This window comes from Passer montanus, unplaced genomic scaffold (genome assembly GCF_014805655.1).
Source record: "Passer montanus isolate IOZ18808 unplaced genomic scaffold, ASM1480565v1 scaffold2, whole genome shotgun sequence".
Classification (NCBI taxonomy): domain Eukaryota; kingdom Metazoa; phylum Chordata; class Aves; order Passeriformes; family Passeridae; genus Passer; species Passer montanus.
This window is the reverse complement of record NW_024366591.1, coordinates 8,743,126-8,760,199: the sequence shown is the minus strand read 5'-3', so window position 1 is coordinate 8,760,199 and position 17,074 is coordinate 8,743,126. Positions and strand designations below refer to the sequence as shown.

The window sequence follows — 17,074 nt, the reverse complement described above, 5'->3', positions numbered from 1 at the left end:
GTGCAGGCACTGCCCTTCTGAGTGCATTGCTGCTGCATTGCTTTGCTTCTCTTGATAAGATTCTAGAAAGATTTCAAGATTCTGTCTCATTAGGCACCACCACCACCTGAAAAACAGGGAAGGTAGTATTTGCTCTCATTTTGCAGCTTTCAGGAAACCTCTGGAATCTGCTTCCTCAATCTTAAGTGGCATTACTATAGTTCGCATGGTAAGAGTGATTGAATTAGTCTATTCTATTCTAACTGAGATAGAAGTGACCTACAGTGATCATCCAGTGGCACTGCCTGACCACTTCAGGGCTGACCAAAAGTCAAAAAAAGTTGTTAAGAACATTGTCCAAATGCTTCTTCTAAACACTGATAGGCTTGGGGCATCAACCACCTCTCTAGGAAGCCTGTTCCTGTGTTTGACCACCTTTTCAAAAGAAATTTTCGTGCCTGATGCAGCTTAGAGCCATTCCCACCTGTCCTGCCACTGGATGGGACAGGAGACCAGCACCACCTTCTCCACTTCCCCTCCTCAGGAACCCGTAGATTGCAATGAAGCTGCTCCTCAGCCTTGTCCTTTCCAAACTACACAAGCCCAAAATCCTTAACTGCTCCTTATAGGACATTCCTTCCAATGATTTCACCAGCTTTGTTGCTCTCCTCTGGATGCCTTTGGGGACCTTCACATCCTTTTAAATAGTGAGGCCCAAAGTACACAGTGCTCAAGGTGGGGCAGTACCAGTGCAGGGTACGGCAGGATAATCACCTCTTGACCAGCTCATGTTGCTGTGTTTGGTGCACCCCAGGAGCAGTTTTCCCTCTTGGCTGGTGGCACTCACAGCGGACTAACACTGAACCTGCTGGTGAGCAGCACCCCCAGGTCCTTTTCTGCAGGGCTGCTTACCAGCCACTCATCTCACAATTTACACTCCTGCCCATCCTAGGAGCAGGATATAGCATTGCATCTCATCTCATTAATCACTGCCCAATGTTCCAGTCTATCTTGTTCCCTCTGCAGAGCTGCCTGACCCTTGCTAGAGTCAGCAGCACCTCTGGAGCTGATGTCTTTGGCAGACTTGCTAAATGGTGCACTCAGTTCCTATGTGCAGATCACTGATAATCTGTTAAGCAAAACTTAGGCTCTGGAACTCAGCCCTGAGGAACTTCACTGCTGATGGGTCCAGCCAGATGTGGCCCCTTTCAGTGCAGCTCTTTGAGCTCTGCCTGCCCTTCAGCCAGCTCTTCACCCAGCACACCATAAAATACTTTAGAAGTAAGAGTTAAATATGCACTGTAATTTTAATTGAGAATGTCATTGTTCTGCATGGAACTGCAAGGTGTGTGGAGTTAAACCTCTGGGCTTGTAGTCATCAACTCTGTCTTACCCAGCTTCCTTCAAATAATCACCATGCAAAGATAAAACTGCTTTCCACAGGTCAAGAGGTAAGACAAGAATGTAACAGAATGTAATCACCATAAAACAGCCTCAAGTGAATGTCAGGATATAAAGCATTAAGCAGTTGTTTAGTTGCATATTTATTGGTCTCTTTTCCTAAGGCACAGCTCACATTTTACATAAATGAACTGAAGTTTAAAAAAGGCCAGAAAGTAATAGTTTGAATTATTTTTCTTTTTTAAAGTCATATTTTCATCTTTATAATTCTCCATGGATTGTTTGGTGGACATGTGTCCCATTAAAAAAAATACAGTAATAAAATTGAAATTGATTAAAGAGCAAGGATTTGTGTCCCTGACTCGATTCATATTCCATGGATGTGAGGCACGATGTAAGCCCACCAGTTCCCTGTAATCTGCCACCTTGCTAACTGATTGATCCCAAAAGAGAGTACAGATCAGTTAATAGCAATCTAACATGCGAGCTTGGCTGGCAGCCAAACAAACTCAGCCACAGTTTCAAGTCAGTAAGTAGACTCAAAAAAAGACATGATCTTTTATTATACTCACTTAAATTACGTTTTTCAAATAAGAACAGTTGCACGGCTTAAGCAAGGCAAACTTGGATACTTGTCACTTTGCTTCTGGCTTTTCACACTCTAGGAGTCTTTTGACTCATCAGTGTTTAAAATGTCTTAGTTACCCTTAAGCTTGCTGCCAGGAGAGCTATTAAGGCTCTTCTTAAGTGTCTGTTAGGTTCCCTGGCCTGCAGCTGCACAACAGTGTTTTGTAGGATTAGTGGGAATCAATTGTGTGAGAGATTTGTATGAAAGACATCAGATGAGATTCTTTCCACATCCTAATTCCTTTGGATCATAATTTTAAAGTGCTTCATGAGAAGCAGACCAGAAGCTGCTGATGAGTGTCACCCCCTTCAGAAGGCATGCTGATTTGCTGCTAAGTGGTTCAAAGAAATACAAAAGTTAAATTGGTGAAGAAAAATCCATCTCCATGCCTCACACTGTACCAGGAATATGCTCTATTATAGTTTTTCTTCCCAGGAGACAATTAAAAATTAAATTAATTTTATATTTCGTAAAGTGAAAAAGAAGTCAAGCCCCCTGAAGCAAATGTTCATTGCTATAAAAGAAATATAGAGAAAAAATAATTTTCTATTGAAAAGAAAGATTCAGAAAGATTGAGGGTTTTTTCTCCACAGAAAATGATGACTCCTAGAATTAGTAAGTTTTGAAAGGTCCAGAAGGGTTGATTTTCAAAAGCATAAATGGTTGCTGGAGTCAGTCTTAACTGCTCATTGTGTCTTTTGAAAGTCTCCTCTGGAGAAGATTAAATACCTTCTCACATTTTAATTGCTAATTATTATGTACAAGTCATTAAAATATTTTGTCTGACCCCTGACCCTCTCTCCAAGTTAATGCAGTGCATGCAGTAGAAGAATGTATATAAAAATCTAACTTTTCTTGGTTTTTCTTCCAGGGACACAATAAAATCATAATCTACAGCAGACCTGTATATTTTTGTATATTGTGTGGCCTTATTTTGCTGCTAGATGCTGGATCTAAAGACACAAATCCTCCTGTTTATACGATGTATGGCCTGAAGCTCTTCTCACCCAGGTCTCTCCAGTCAGCCAGAGACCATGTCATAGGTGAGTCAATATTTTTCCTAGGACTGCACAAAGGAATTAAGTGTGAGTCTGTGTCTTCCCATGCTGACAATCAAATGCAAGTTATGAGGCACAACCTGAAGTCAAATTGATAGAAACATTTGGAATGACTTAAGATGGGGTGGGGGCAGCTGGCAATCTTCCCTCATGTAAGAGGAGTTTTTAATGAAATGAGGCTCATAGAAATGTCTCCATGGAAAAGTAAAAGTCACTGATGTTATTAGCAAAAATCATCATCTGTGAAATGCAGTTCATCTGTGTAACGGCTTGTCTGTGTGGAGCAGTTACTGCAGAATAACTTGAGTTTTAAATTTAATGCCCGGAAACCAGTTCCTCAGATGGACATCAATCTTCTGGTCACAAAGAAAGTGCTTTATCTTGGTTTAGTTTAATCATTCTGCTCATGTGAGCAGTTAGTGTGGAGCAGCCACTCTGCAGTAGCTCTTTCAACCTGTTTCCTTCTAGAATCACATTCTGAGGTTGCTGAGGACATGCAGATATTGTCCCAAGACAGGTGTGGTGATCCCTTGGCACTGATTTGGAGTGGCCACAGCTGACATTACCCTGTTCTGTTGGCACACTTCTTCGTGTTGCACACCACACTTACAGTCTATAATTGTGATTTTGCACCAGCTGAGCCACAGATACCAGTGCTGGACTGGACTCCCATGAATAGTGCAGCACTGTTAGAGGTACAAATTAGGAAATGTCAGGTTTACTGTAAAAGTTGTGAAAATTTCCCAGAAAGCTGTGTTGTGGTGTACCAAAGATGGCCTCATGGTTTTTGAATTTAGGACCAGGAGAACCTACTGTAGCAGAAGAAAACCATTTTTATGATATAGACCTTCGGGGTCTTTGTTCACCTGTGACTGTTGTCCTTGCTTTTTGCCATACTCAGGTCAGACTTACTGCCTGAAAGGCATACTAGTTTTAGGAAAGCCTCCTGATCCTTAACAAGGGTACTATGGCTCCCAGTTCTTCTCACCAGAAACAGGGGAATGTGAAGAGCTGCATGTCACTTATTTTAATTAGCTTATTTCATTCCTTTCCTTTGGACTCGTTTAAGTTTCTCCTTACATCTTATTTTCTCTGTCTGTCAAAGGTGAGCAGTATAAATGCTGATAAATAATTCAACAAGAATTCTAGATGACACTTGGGATAGAGATAAATGAAAAACTATAGCAACCAGCATAAGAAAACAAAGTGTGGTTATAAATGTGTTAATTTTGGCTAGTCTCAAAAGAGATGGCAGAGCATGTTCTTGAAGCAGGAGGGGGTGGGCTTATCAGGCTCATCTCCCCAGCTGGCATGTGTTAAATGAGAAGGAGAGAAGAAACTCTTTCCCTTTGCTTGTCCCTGTTCTTGTTTTGCCATGGTGTCTTGATTCAAGTGGTGTTTGGTGCTGTGCTTTGTCTATTCCTTGCTTTGTCTCTATAGGAACCCTAACTTCTGGCTGCTGTGAATCCTTGTGATTGTTCACAGCGCAGTGACCTCTGTAAGCCATGGCAGTCTGGCATCCTGTGGCATCTTGTTGCACATTTAGTGTAGATTCTCTTAGGTAATGAAGGTATAAAAGCATTTTGTTTGGGCTATAAAATAATGAGGGAAGTTAGTGACTCTGAATACCAATAAAGTCTTAGTACTGTGTTGTAGTTCTGCCTATTTGCTATATTTTTAAAATATCTTTTTACTGGTCTGTCATCATATGGTGACTCTTTAGTTTATATTTTAATCAGAATTTATTATGGTATTCAGAGTTGATATGTTTGGAAATCAAAGAATTTTTGACTCCACATTGTAACTATCAAGGAAAGGAAAAGTCTTTTATTTCAGGTGCTTATTGTAGTAGAAAGCAAAAGCCACGTAAATCATAGAATGTACCAAAGAGCTAGTGTGATGCTGCACATCATACTCTGATAAAAGTCTTGAAGCAAGGTCATAAAAGAAATAATTACAAATTTGTTAGATGTGTGACCTAATTACTTATGAAACATGGTTTTTAACACATTCATTTATTTTCAATCTACTTATGATCTGATTCTGTTTTATTTTAAATTGGTGATGATTGATTTATATTTCTATTAGTTGGAAGTTCATGACTTTAATTCTGACTGTGGTTTTCATCATTCTTGAATTCCTTATTTCAGTTAACATTTTTGCTAGATTAACATATGAAGTGCAAGTAAGGGTACAGACAACCAACCTCAGTCACTGGGACCTACAGGTGTAGTTAGTGACAAAAGTAGTTGTGCATTTTATATATGATAGTTCTTGTGATGAAACCATTTAAACATTCAACAGGTAAATGAAACTGTTTTAGACATCTCAGAAGACTTATGAATCAGGAGGTGGCAAAATTTTTTGATAATGAGTCCTCTGCCTGCTCCTTTTAACAGTGACTGAGCTTCTGTCAAGGGAAGAAGGCCTGTGGATGTTTTGCCCTCCCATGTTCAAGAGTGGGAGAACAAAAAGACCATTTCTCACTGAAATAATGCCGTTTATTTTCCTTGTGAAAAAAGCATGTTTTACTACTCAGATATATAATTTTTTAAAATAATCTTTTTTTTCTAAATGTCTGAAATGTTTGCAATATGATGTTGCTGTTCTACATTGCTCAAAAGACACACATTTTCCAAAGTCATAATTTGTGTTTCCCTCTCACATTTTATGCGATATGTGCTTGTTTAGAGGAAAACTGCAGTGTTAAATGCAGCGGCTCTCATAATGATCCAGCTTTTAAAGGTGGTGTGGGTCTCTATGAAAATGTGTGATGCTTAAAGAAATTCTTTCTGGTATTCATAATGCAATTTCAAAGGATTTATTTAGTTACTTTTATTGTCTGCTTTCCACAAGGGGAACTGCTTCTTCTAAGTTCAGTCCTTTTATAGGTGACAACTGTTTATTTTCCTGTCCGGTGTACTCCTTAGTGCAAGATGAGATAAGCTAAGCTGCCTTAGCTGAAAAAGTTGCTAGGGTTGTTCAAGGTATTAGAGAGTGGGTGAGGTGAGGGCAGTTTTATAGTCAATTAACTTTTCCCTCCTTGTTTACATTTGTCTCTATATATCTTGGTGTGCTGTCAACTCTTTAATCTCATCCTTCCTTCCATTGCTCTTATTCAACTTTTTTTGAGGTTGTTACAGCAAAGGCAATCATTTGGTCTGTAAGTCTGTAGTCTAAGATAAGTTCTGACAGTTCTGCAAGTCCTTTGCTCAAGGAACAATATCTCCTGAGAGTTTCAGCAGTGTGTTTTTTGGGATAGTTAAAACAGTTTCAGCAGTGGCTTGCTGAGCAGTTTTCTGTCGTGCCATTGCCTGTCTTCAAGAGTGGTCCTTGCTTGGCTTGGCATGACTTGGTGGAATATCTAAAAATGTGCAGAGCAATAGAGGAAGAAGAATTTAATATTGGCATTTTTATGTAAAAGACTGAGAAGAGAGCATTTCCTCATTTTCTTACATATGGATGATTTATGCCAGTAGTGGGAAGTAGTGTTGAAGGTGCATTGTGAATCCAAGCATACTTAAGTGAGTGCTGTCTGTGTTTAACACTTGAGCATGTCTTTTTCTCTCCTGTGTTGGGCTTTCTTAGCAAGATTTACAGTATTAGGTAGCAGTATAATACAGTGAAGATAAAAGCTGTCAGATCAAACTTGGTGCGTTGTTTCCTTTTGGTGCAAGATGCCTTGGTAAGATGAGCTGGCAGATGTGAAATTAGCATTCAGCAAAGAACACAAATCCTTTTATTTCCTTCTCAAAAATCTGACCAGGGGAGTGGGGAATAAGTTGTACTAGTGATTTGTTTAATTTGCTTTTTATGAGAATGAATAGGAGGAAACTGCAGTCTTCCTCGGATCTAAAGTAACAAAGACATACTTGTTTACAAGGAAGAGTGGCTGACAGACTCTCTGCCATGCAGAACATTGTGGTACTAGTACAATGAAGCAGTAAGGATATGATTAACAACATGATAAATGTTGATTAATGTGATTCTTGAACTTTTACACTTGGGTCAAGTGTGTGTTTAGATGCTTTCCTAGACGGCCTTGCTTAGCATTTTCTATGGTGGAGCTAAGAGTGAGTTGATGGGGAGGAGGACTGCTGGAAGTAAACAGGACTTAAGACTAGCAGCATGAGTACCTGAATTATGACTCCTGCTTTTCCTTGTCTATGAGGCAGCCATTAAAAGTAGCATTAATATTAGCATTTCTATTCAGAAAGAGAGTATGAAAATCTGTAAGACTGGATTTTACACCTGAGTTTCTTTCCTGTTTTTAATGTTCTTTCACTACTGTGAAGTTAACATCCATTCTGCTGGAAGCAGGTGGAATATTCTGGAGAAGCTTCACTATAGGTTTCTCCCATTTTTAGAGGCTGCTATAAGTGTCTGCTCTTGATTGCTGGGAGAGGCAGGATGTTGTGATAGCCAAGATATTTCAGATCTTTTTTTTTGTTTATATTGAATTTTTGTAGCTGTTCTTGAACCATCTCAGATTCAAGGAAGAAGTTCCAAAGTCTTCAAATTAAAATTTCTCTACTTTGAAAGGAACAAATATAAGCTTGAAAGTATTTCAGAAGCAGTAAGGATGCAGTGCTATTGCAGTGCAATGCAATGCTATTTTTTCTGCTACTGTTTTTATCCAAAATCAATCTTGAGGTTAACTCTGAGTTTTAGTTTCTTATGTGTAAAATTGTTATTATTTATTTGGAATACATGAGGAGGAAATTGTATTCATTGCTGGTAAGGTTAAGGCATGCTCACTTAAATAATCATCAGAATTTATTGCAACAATTTCTTATTCTGATGTCATGCATATTTCTTTATTTTCCATACATTGGATGTGTGGCTGTATTCTAAAATACTACTTTCTTTTTTTTTTTCTTAGTGTTTTTGTATTGCTTTCCTGCAATTTCTCTTCTTGGACTTTTCCCTCAAATCAATACCTTCTGCATATATCTTTTGGAACAAATAGATATGTTGCTTTTTGGTGGTTCTGGTAAGTAGCCATCTTTCTGGGCTTGCAACCTCAAATCAGAATATATTATTGCATGTAACATAGTGCATTTTAAAGCTCAAATATTTTAAGCTATTCATCTAACAGTGGGGTGAATACTTATAAGGCCTACTTGATTAGATTTCTTTTTGCTTTTGAAAAGTTGTATACAAGATTTTAATACTATAGGTTGCAAATTATGGTTGATATCAAAGAGCTCTTTCCTGGCATATGTGATGTGAATCTTTACTATATTTATTAAAAAAGAAAACCTCTAACTTTATTTTTCTGTTAACATCTAGGAAAAAAATTTTGCATTTTTCCACAGAAAAGCATATTGACAAGCTATTTGATGTGTGATAAATTTTCTTTTGTTATTTCAGTCAGAGATTAAAGAAGGCCCTTGAGAGATGAAGCATCGAGATTTTTCAGTTGATAGTGGTTTTTTTTTTTTTTATTATAGCTTAAGTAGCAGGGAAGATTGAGATGCATCTATACTGTCGTCTTAGTTTGGGTCAGAAATAAAGTTCTTCTTTCTTCCCACTTACCACATGTCTCTATTTCAGCTGCTGCTGGGTTTGTGTCTGCATTGTACAGCATTTCCCGAAGCTTTGTTGTTCTGATTGTCCTATATGCCTTCTGCTTCAGTGCAGTGAAGGTAAGCCAGAAACACAGCACTGGAACAATTGAAGATTTCAAGCTGGAAATTGATGTAATCTAGGGAGACTAGCATTGTTTGGTCCTACATTGTCGTTGCTTACCAAAATAAGCTTTGCAAGTCATGCTTCAGTTTCTGCATGTTAGTTACACTGAAACAGACCCAAACTGTAGCAGAAGTCCTTAATAAATGTGTCTCTAATGCCTGTGATTATTTGCCTTTTATATGTATCAGTGTGAAATGATCCACTGAATTTTCTCTGCAAATATAAACAGCAGTCTTGACTTATAAAGCTGCAGTCTCTGTTGACCTGCATAGCCAGGCCAAATTTGCTCATAATTCCTGGTAAGGTTTTTGCTGTTGCTTCATAACAATATGCCTAAGAACTTAAATGTTGAGCAACCAGTGGACCATCTAAGTAAATAATGTGCCTGCATCCACAGGGAAATGCAATTTAGGAGTTTAATGCTAGCCAGATGAGTGTATTTGCCACTTTTTCCCCTAATATCCCACAATTGTTACGCTAGGGATGTTGGAGAGTGTGCTTATAATTTGGTGTGTGTGAATTTGTCAAGTCCCATCTGAATGTGCTGGTCCTCTCTGACTCCACAGTTTTGTGCCAGCAAATTCTAGGCCTTCACTGTGCTCTGTGCAAAGCAATGCTGTCCTTCATTGATTCTAAGTTGATCTTCATTGATTCTAAGTTGATCAAACTTTAATCAAGTTTGATCAACTTGATTAAACAAGTTGAATTGTTTAATCAATTAACAGTTGATTAAACTGTTAATTTCACCAGGTCTTCCTGATGCCTAGTATTGTAGGATTTGTGGAAATCCTGGTCTGAATTCTTTTAATCTTCTGCCTTTACAGTTTTGCAGGCATCAGATATATCCCTCTCAGCCAGCTCTTTAAACTGAAGAGTCCCAGCCTTTCTCGTGTCTCCCTGTAAAGCAGCTGCTTTCTCAGAGGTGGCTAAGTTAGTCACCTTACTCTGTGCCTTCCCTTGCTCTGCTGTTAACTTCACGTGTGGAGAGTCACTTGTGTATGGTGCTCAGGATGTAGATGTGCCTCAGCTTTCTCTGCTGGCATAGGACTGGTTCCCTTACCAGTGATGCCCAGTTTTGGGCAATATTCAATCCAAGATATTTTTAAAACTATTATTATTTTTTTATTTTAATGTGTAGTGCCTATGTCCTCTGCATGGGACACATTGAAAAGGGCAATGAAATTTTGTCTGCCTTCAAGTCAGCTGTAAAATTCCCAGTGAGCACAGCAAGACCAGAATTTCGTGTTAGACTTGTAAGAAAATGTATCCTATAAGTGGGACAGCCTTTTGGCAGCGTTTCATTGAGCTGGATGCTGTCAGTGTCCATGCAGGGGTGCAGCAGGATGTGCTGTGGTTGATAGGTTGCCCTTGACATCTTGTGGGCGCATGTCAGAGGAAGCTTTGTGGTGGCACATGCACAGCACACACAGAGAGCCCAATATGAGGTTCTGCAGCTGCCAAGGCTGTATCATGTCAGCACCCAGGCTGGCAATTTACACAGATGGGAGGGGCAGTCAGGTGTTCCTTTAAGGGAATTCTTTTAGGAACATCAGATTTCTATAGTGGCTTTCAACACTTTTTCACTTGAAATTTTCAATAGGAAAATAGGAGCCTTAAATCAAAGAAGGACAATTATAATGCCTTAATGGTTACCTGTAGATGATCAGAGCTGGCTGTGTGTTCTTAATGACTTCCAACACTAAGGTAAAATGTGTTAAACACATTTGGTAGCTTGAGTCCTTATAGAATAAATTACAGCAATTCAGCTGCTGTGTTGAAGACACTTGAAATTAAATGTCTTTGAACGTGTGGTGTTCTCCCAGGGAACCTCCTGTCGCCTGGCTCACCCACTTTGTCAGTTGTATTGGTTAGAGCTGACCCAGCTGTGTGATTGATGCTACAAAGTTTAACTGCTGCTTGTGCAGTTTCCAGCACAAAAGTAGCCAGTCCCCATACTGCTGTCTTCTGGCAGCATTAAGGATTCGGAAACTGGCAGCTGGGATGGAGAAGGAGGCTCTTGTTAAGGATGAACAGAAGGAGAAAAATGGGTGGCTGGGATGAGAAACAATGATAAAAATGAAAAGAGCTACATGGAAGGCAGGAGTTAAGCTACTGTTAAACAGGCTAATACCTGGGGAATTATAATTTCTTTTTTTTTTCCTTTTTCTCTTTTCTTCCTGAGATTAGCAGATGGTAATTCACTAGTTGAGGGTAGGGAAGTTGTGTTATGGAGACTTCAGAAATTTTTTTTGTAAACAGTAGGGGAAAAAAAGCCACTTAAAATAGTCTACATACTCTTTTTTCAGCATAATACTTTAAATTACAGCACTCTGGTGGCTTTGTAGATAAGCAATCTCCTTGTGGATTAGGCTTCAAACTGCTTAGAAATATGCTTTGAATGCTACCCTGAAGATGAGTGCTGTGAAAGATTTACAAGATATCTGTTGTAAATTACTAATATTAAGTTCAGACTTTCTGTTTACACAGAAGTTAGAGTTAATTTGAATTTTAATGGCACTGTTCCAGTGAAGGCACTTCTGAGAAGGTTAATTTAAAGCATGTAAAGATGATTCCTCTTGCTTCAGTTTATAATCTCAGTCTACTGGAGTGCTTGAAATTTCATACATTTTTTTCTTTAGAAGTTATGAAATAAGCACTTTTGTTAACCTCCTTGTTCTTCAGTCAGGTCCAGAGATTTTTATTTTGAGCTGATTTCTGTACTGTTGCAAGAGAATGTTTATTTGGTTGATGAAGGAAAAGTAGGAATGGGCTTAATCTGACGCTGAGTAGGGCTCACTGTGAAAGGTGCTCTAATACCCCTGTAAGTAACTCAAGTTGTTTTGATAACTAGTAAACAGCAATCTATGATCTTCATCAAGTGAAGATTTTAACTTTTGGTGTGATAGAAATTGTAGAATTTAACTCAAAACTGAGCAAATGCTGTAGTATGTTTCACTGAGGTGTTTGCACAACAGTGGTAACATGGTTTTCTTTAAGCTAGAAGGAACATTTCTTCCATACTTGCACTTTATAGCTGTTATTTTTTATTCTTACTTTGCTCTGTTCATTTGATCAGTTTGCCAAAACCAACAGAGCAAAATTTTTCAATATTTATGGAGGTCAAAAAAAAAATTAAAAATCACCATAATCAGGATTTTTCAGGGCAGGGAAACATGATAGATTCTATTTGGCAGAGGACTTCTGAGTTGCAAAGCGTGTTGTTTTGGCTGAAAGGTAGCATCCTCAAATGTCAACTCTGTTTATTGGCAGAACATCTTATAGCTCAGCAGGTGTAACTATCAGAGTTCTATTTCCTGAAATAAATTGAAGAGGAGAATGGATCTCTAAGTGATTTTGTGCTATTTACTGGTGAACAATTGCTCACATCAAATGCCCAGCCTGAAGAACATTCCAGTGGTATCAGGCTTGGTTCTCTCCTTCCTTAAGTGGTTCTTATGTTCTAGTTATATTCTTGCAGGGTGAAATAGTCTAACCAGCTTTCTCTGTGTACTGAAGAAGTTAATTGGAAGAATAATTAATTTACCCTATTAGTTTCCTTTCTTATTAAAATAAAGCAAATTTTTATTTTATAATTAACCTGTGTTCTTCAGTGAGTTTTTCTTGTTCTTTTTAGAGCATAAGCTATATATACATACAATAGTTTGATTTAGTTGTGCTCAGATTTGAAATTAATTTTGAATAGCAAATTCACAGTGATTAATTGTTTGCTCTAGAACTTCAGTTTTAGAAAATTAGGAAGTAGGAATTGTTTTGGGGTATGTCCACAGAGCAATGTAAGTACTCAAGGTACCTTTCAGTGTGTGAATATAAGCTCTGAAAACTGAGACTAACAGCCCTGTACTGAAGTCCTGTGCCTTGTCCAGACTGATTTTGCTGTTGAATTATGTTGTACAAGACCAATTGAGAGCCTGTGCGAAAAAGCAGCTGTGGTATAGATGTATAATTTAACGTAAGTTTAAGTTACCAGTTTAACTTAATAATTTTCATGGATTTTCATGCAGGTAAGTTGCAGCTGTGGTGTATATGTATAATTTAACATAAGTTTAAGTTACCAGTTTAACTTAATAATTTTCATTCAGATAAGTTACCTGAGGAAAATTATTATACAGTATTCTCAGTTGAGAGCTCATCCTGTGACCTGCAGGAAATGTTTGGCACATCCAACAGGTTCATCTGGCCCTGTCACTCTTTCTGAGTGACCTTGCAGTGCCTTGGCCATCACATGACCAGAAATATTTCTTTCTCTTGGCTAAAATGCACATAGCACCTAAAAAAGGATGGACAGATCTGTAGTCTTGTGTGAACGGTGAGGGTGTGGGTTGGGTCAGGTGTCAGGCTGCTGTCATGTCCCATCACAGGCCTTGATGTTCTAGGGAGCAGCTGCTCATCTGGCAGACCTGAGGTGTTTTTTATATGACCAAAAGCGCCCTTTCACACAACTAAAATAAGGGACAGACTGTCACCAGGGCAGGCACAAACTCTTTGCAAGATGATGATACCTGTGTGTGTGCTTGGACGCTTGGAGAAGAAAAAGGAACGTGTTCTTCAGAGGTGACTGGGAAGCAAACAGGTCCCAGCTGCTGTGGCCAGGGAATGACTCCCTTCCTCACAGTGCTCCTGAGCAGCTTTGCCCTTGCTTGATATTGGTGTGTAGGAGCTGTGGGTCTGCAGCTTGTCAGGACCTCCTCTCGTGGTGCTACTGCTGGGATGATCAGTTTTCATTTTCTGTAAAGCTGTCACATAAAAAAGAAGCCCAAAATTGTTCACAGTAGGAAGTACAGAGTAATGCATCTGAAATTAGAGCAGATAATTTCTCCATAAAAACCATGAGCACAAAATAGCTGGTCTCTGTCTGTGTATTTGAGGCCTTGAGGACTGATGGGCAGGACACTATTTATCACTACTGTCAGTGAAAGCAGCCTGTTGTGAGTGGAACAGGTTTACAAGTCTCTGTCTGCCCTGGCTGGTGCAGAAGTTATTCCCTGTGGTGATGATATGATGTCACATGGATAGATGTCTGTTGTGCTATTCCAGTGATGCAAAGGTGATTTGGTTACAGGTTTGAGGTGCTGTAGAGCATCTCTTTGTAAACCTTACCCCATTACACATTTGTATCATGAGTGGTAGGACACCAGCCTCTTATCCATCCTTGCATGTAACAATACTGTAAACCTGGTTTCAGGTGACTACATAGGTAAATGCCTTAGATTCTGAAGTGCAAAAACCTGAGTTTCTCCTTGCTTTGAAATTTATCTCACAGACCTCTGTTTAGTGATATCATCACACCTTATCCAGTTCTTTCCAGTTGCTCTATGAACTTTCATTTGCTTCTGCTTAATACAGAGCTCTAAATCCTAAGCATGATTTTATCAGCTCTTTTGTTCATTCCTTGGATTCTTACATCCAATAGCAGCAAATTTTCAGCTCATTACTTTTTTTGAAGCTCTTGGGTAACTGAGCTTAGTTTAACATTACCTGAGTTCACTTCAGCCAGGCTTTATTTTTGATCTCATCTTCAATCCTGTAATCTTGAACAGAAATTGGCAGCTCTAATAGCTACCTAAGCTTTGATATACGAAAGGGTTTTCTCTTTTACCAGGAGGAGATGTTTTTATTTTTCAGATATTACATCTATCAGATTGGAGATATGGGAATTTCTGTGCCATCTTTTTCACTTGACTAGAATTTTATGATGTACTGATTTTTGTCTCCTGCTCCATCTGTTTTGTGGTCTGTGCCCAAATATTTAAGATATGTTTTTAAAAAAGTCAGGTATGCCCTGTTACTTTTTTTACAAATATTTGGTCTGGAATTTAGCCATCCTGATATCAGTCTTTAGCATTCCAGTATTCCAGGGTTTTGCCACGGGGCAGAAGAGCACATCCCTGAATGTTTCTGGAATCAGTCAGTCCTTGTCTTCTGCCTTCTGTTCATATCAGTTAGTTTGGATTTGAAATGTATCCAGAACCAGTTAAGTACTTGTCATCCAGATTTTACTTTTTTTTATGGAACTTGCAGTTTATCTTAATCAGCTTGGAAAAAACCCCACAGATCTTTGGACTTGGGTCAGAAAAATTAAACTGATGTGAATGTATTCATATGTGGCACACCAGCTTTTTCCAGATCTGTGTAAATGTATATTTTTTGAAATAAAAGTTGCATAGTTTCCATTACTTTATACCTGAGGAAAGTTCTTTCTGGTGGCTTATTTCTTGCTTCAGTGGACACTTAATAAAAATCCTCTGTGGATTTTAAACTGTTCTCAGCTCACATTGGTGTAGTTTGGTTTGTTTGATGAGTTTGAAACTCATTAATCAGAATAACAGTTCTCCTTGCTTCCTGTCTTCAGTGATGCAGGCTTCACCTGTGTAAAGTTTGAAATATTTGTCTTACGAGTTTATGGTGGGAAAGAGTTGCAAGAATACATCTCCTTCAATCTGCTAATACAGCCCAAATAAACTTCTAGACAGCAGTGAATGGGCTCATGTGTATAGACAGAATTCCTGTATATGTAAGTGACCAAAAATGGAAGTATAATAGTATATAGATAGCTTTATTTCTGCTGCTCAGAATACTCTCAGTGCTTTTGGAGGCTTTTTTTTTTTTTTCTAATTTAGAAACCCCTGAGTTTCAAGCAAGAGCTGTTAGGGGTATTAATTTTGAAGAGTATTCCTAGGTACCATGTCTTTCAGTAAGTGAAATTTGCAGCCGTAGTCAAGTCTTGCATTGTATAGACAGAATTCCTGTATATGTAAGTGACCAAAAATGGAAGTATAATACTATTGGATAGCTTTGTTTCTGCTGCTCAGAATACTCTCAGTGCTTTTGGAGGCTTTTTTTTTTTTTTCTAATTTAGAAACCCCTGAGTTTCAAGCAAGAGCTGTTAGGGGTATTGATTTTGAAGAGTATTCCTAGATACCATGTCTTTCAGTAAGTGAAGTTTGCAGCCTTAGTCAAGTCTTGCACTGTAGACATAACTTCAATAGTTATGGTCTTAGTTTTCTGTGTATAATAACTTATTTTCCAGATAGGAAAAAGGAATTATGCCTGTAGAATCCAACATGGCCCAGGGTTACTTTCATTGTATGTCACTGTACAAGAATGCAGAAATCTGCATTATTTCTTTAGGATAAACTTGCCATTATGTGAAACATGAGTATCCATGCTTCCTGCCTGAAGCTGCTGCTCATCTTGCTTTTTAGCCAAGGCATTCCAGTCACAGACTGGGATCTGTTGTGTAAGGTGTTGTGCGTGGACACATATGGGCACCCCTGTATCAGTCCAGTCTTTATGGATTTTAAATTTCAGCAATGAAAATACAGTCCAAGATAGCAGCAATTGCAGAGAAAGAGGGCCAATGTTACTTGGAGTAGGCAGTGATACCTGTATTCTGGTAACTTATCACTTGTCATGTTTTTGGAGATCATTTGGGAAAGTAATGCTTTGTTTTCCATGGATGATGGAAAGATAAGGCTGGTGGGCATCTCTTCCTAGAACTTGTCTTAATTCTGTCTAACATGAAGTTCAGTAATTCACACATTTTGGTTGTTAGTGCCTACTGAAAAGGAGTATCCATGGTAATATGGTGTTAAGCTTATAGTTAGCCTTGTAGAGAACAAGTTCTTACTATTTTCTCATATTTTGGGGGTGAAAAAGAGGGTTCCCTTTTATGATCTCTTTCAGAAAGTCAGTGTTTTAGATCTTCAGAAATAGGATGATAGTATTTATTCCCATCTTTACCATCACACATGTGGAATGATTGGCCGTCAGCCCTTCCCGCTTCTTGCATGATATGTGAGCAATGGCACAGATGGATCTCTTTCAGAAAGTCAGTGTTTTAGATCTTCAGAAATAGGATGATAGTATTTATTCCCATCTTTACCATCACACATGTGGAATGATTGGCCGTCAGCCCTTCCTGCTTCTTGCTTGATGTGTGAGCAATGGCACAGATCCATGATGAAGTAACAGTGTGGGGGTAAGGAGAAAGAGCCAAGAAAGTTTGATTGAATTGCAGGAGGGGCTATGTGACTTTTAAAGGTCCATTCCAACCCAAGCCACTCTGTAAATATGAAAATTTATGAATTCATGAGAGATGAAATCATGAGAGTGGAAAACCGGGTGTGTGAAGACCAACTGGAGTTTGTCTCCAGTTTTAAAAATCCAGCCACTATGTCAGTGCCTTCAATGATGCTGCCACTGCAGCAATCTGCAAAGTCACCATTGAGAGGAGTACTCTGAAATTAAAAAAAAAAAAAAAAAAAAACCAAAACAAAAAAAGAAACAAGAATTT

The 17,074-nt window shown here is 38.6% G+C and overlaps 1 protein-coding gene across 5 annotated transcripts in view; it reads left to right on the top strand.

Moving 5' to 3' along the window:
* Window positions 1–17,074, top strand: part of PCNX2 (pecanex 2) — a 159,494-nt gene that overhangs the window by 43,860 nt on the left and 98,560 nt on the right. For 4 of the 5 annotated variants that reach the window (XR_005627247.1, XM_039707239.1, XM_039707241.1 and 1 more), the window contains 3 exons: window positions 2,880–3,051; window positions 7,949–8,059; window positions 8,623–8,714. Coding sequence is in view for 4 of the 5 variants with exons in the window: in XM_039707239.1 (XP_039563173.1) it covers window positions 2,880–3,051; window positions 7,949–8,059; window positions 8,623–8,714 (375 nt within the window). In the remaining variant the exon portion in view is untranslated. The remainder of the gene's footprint in view (window positions 1–2,879; window positions 3,052–7,948; window positions 8,060–8,622; window positions 8,715–17,074) is intronic. The other variant, XM_039707238.1, reaches the window with a different exon arrangement.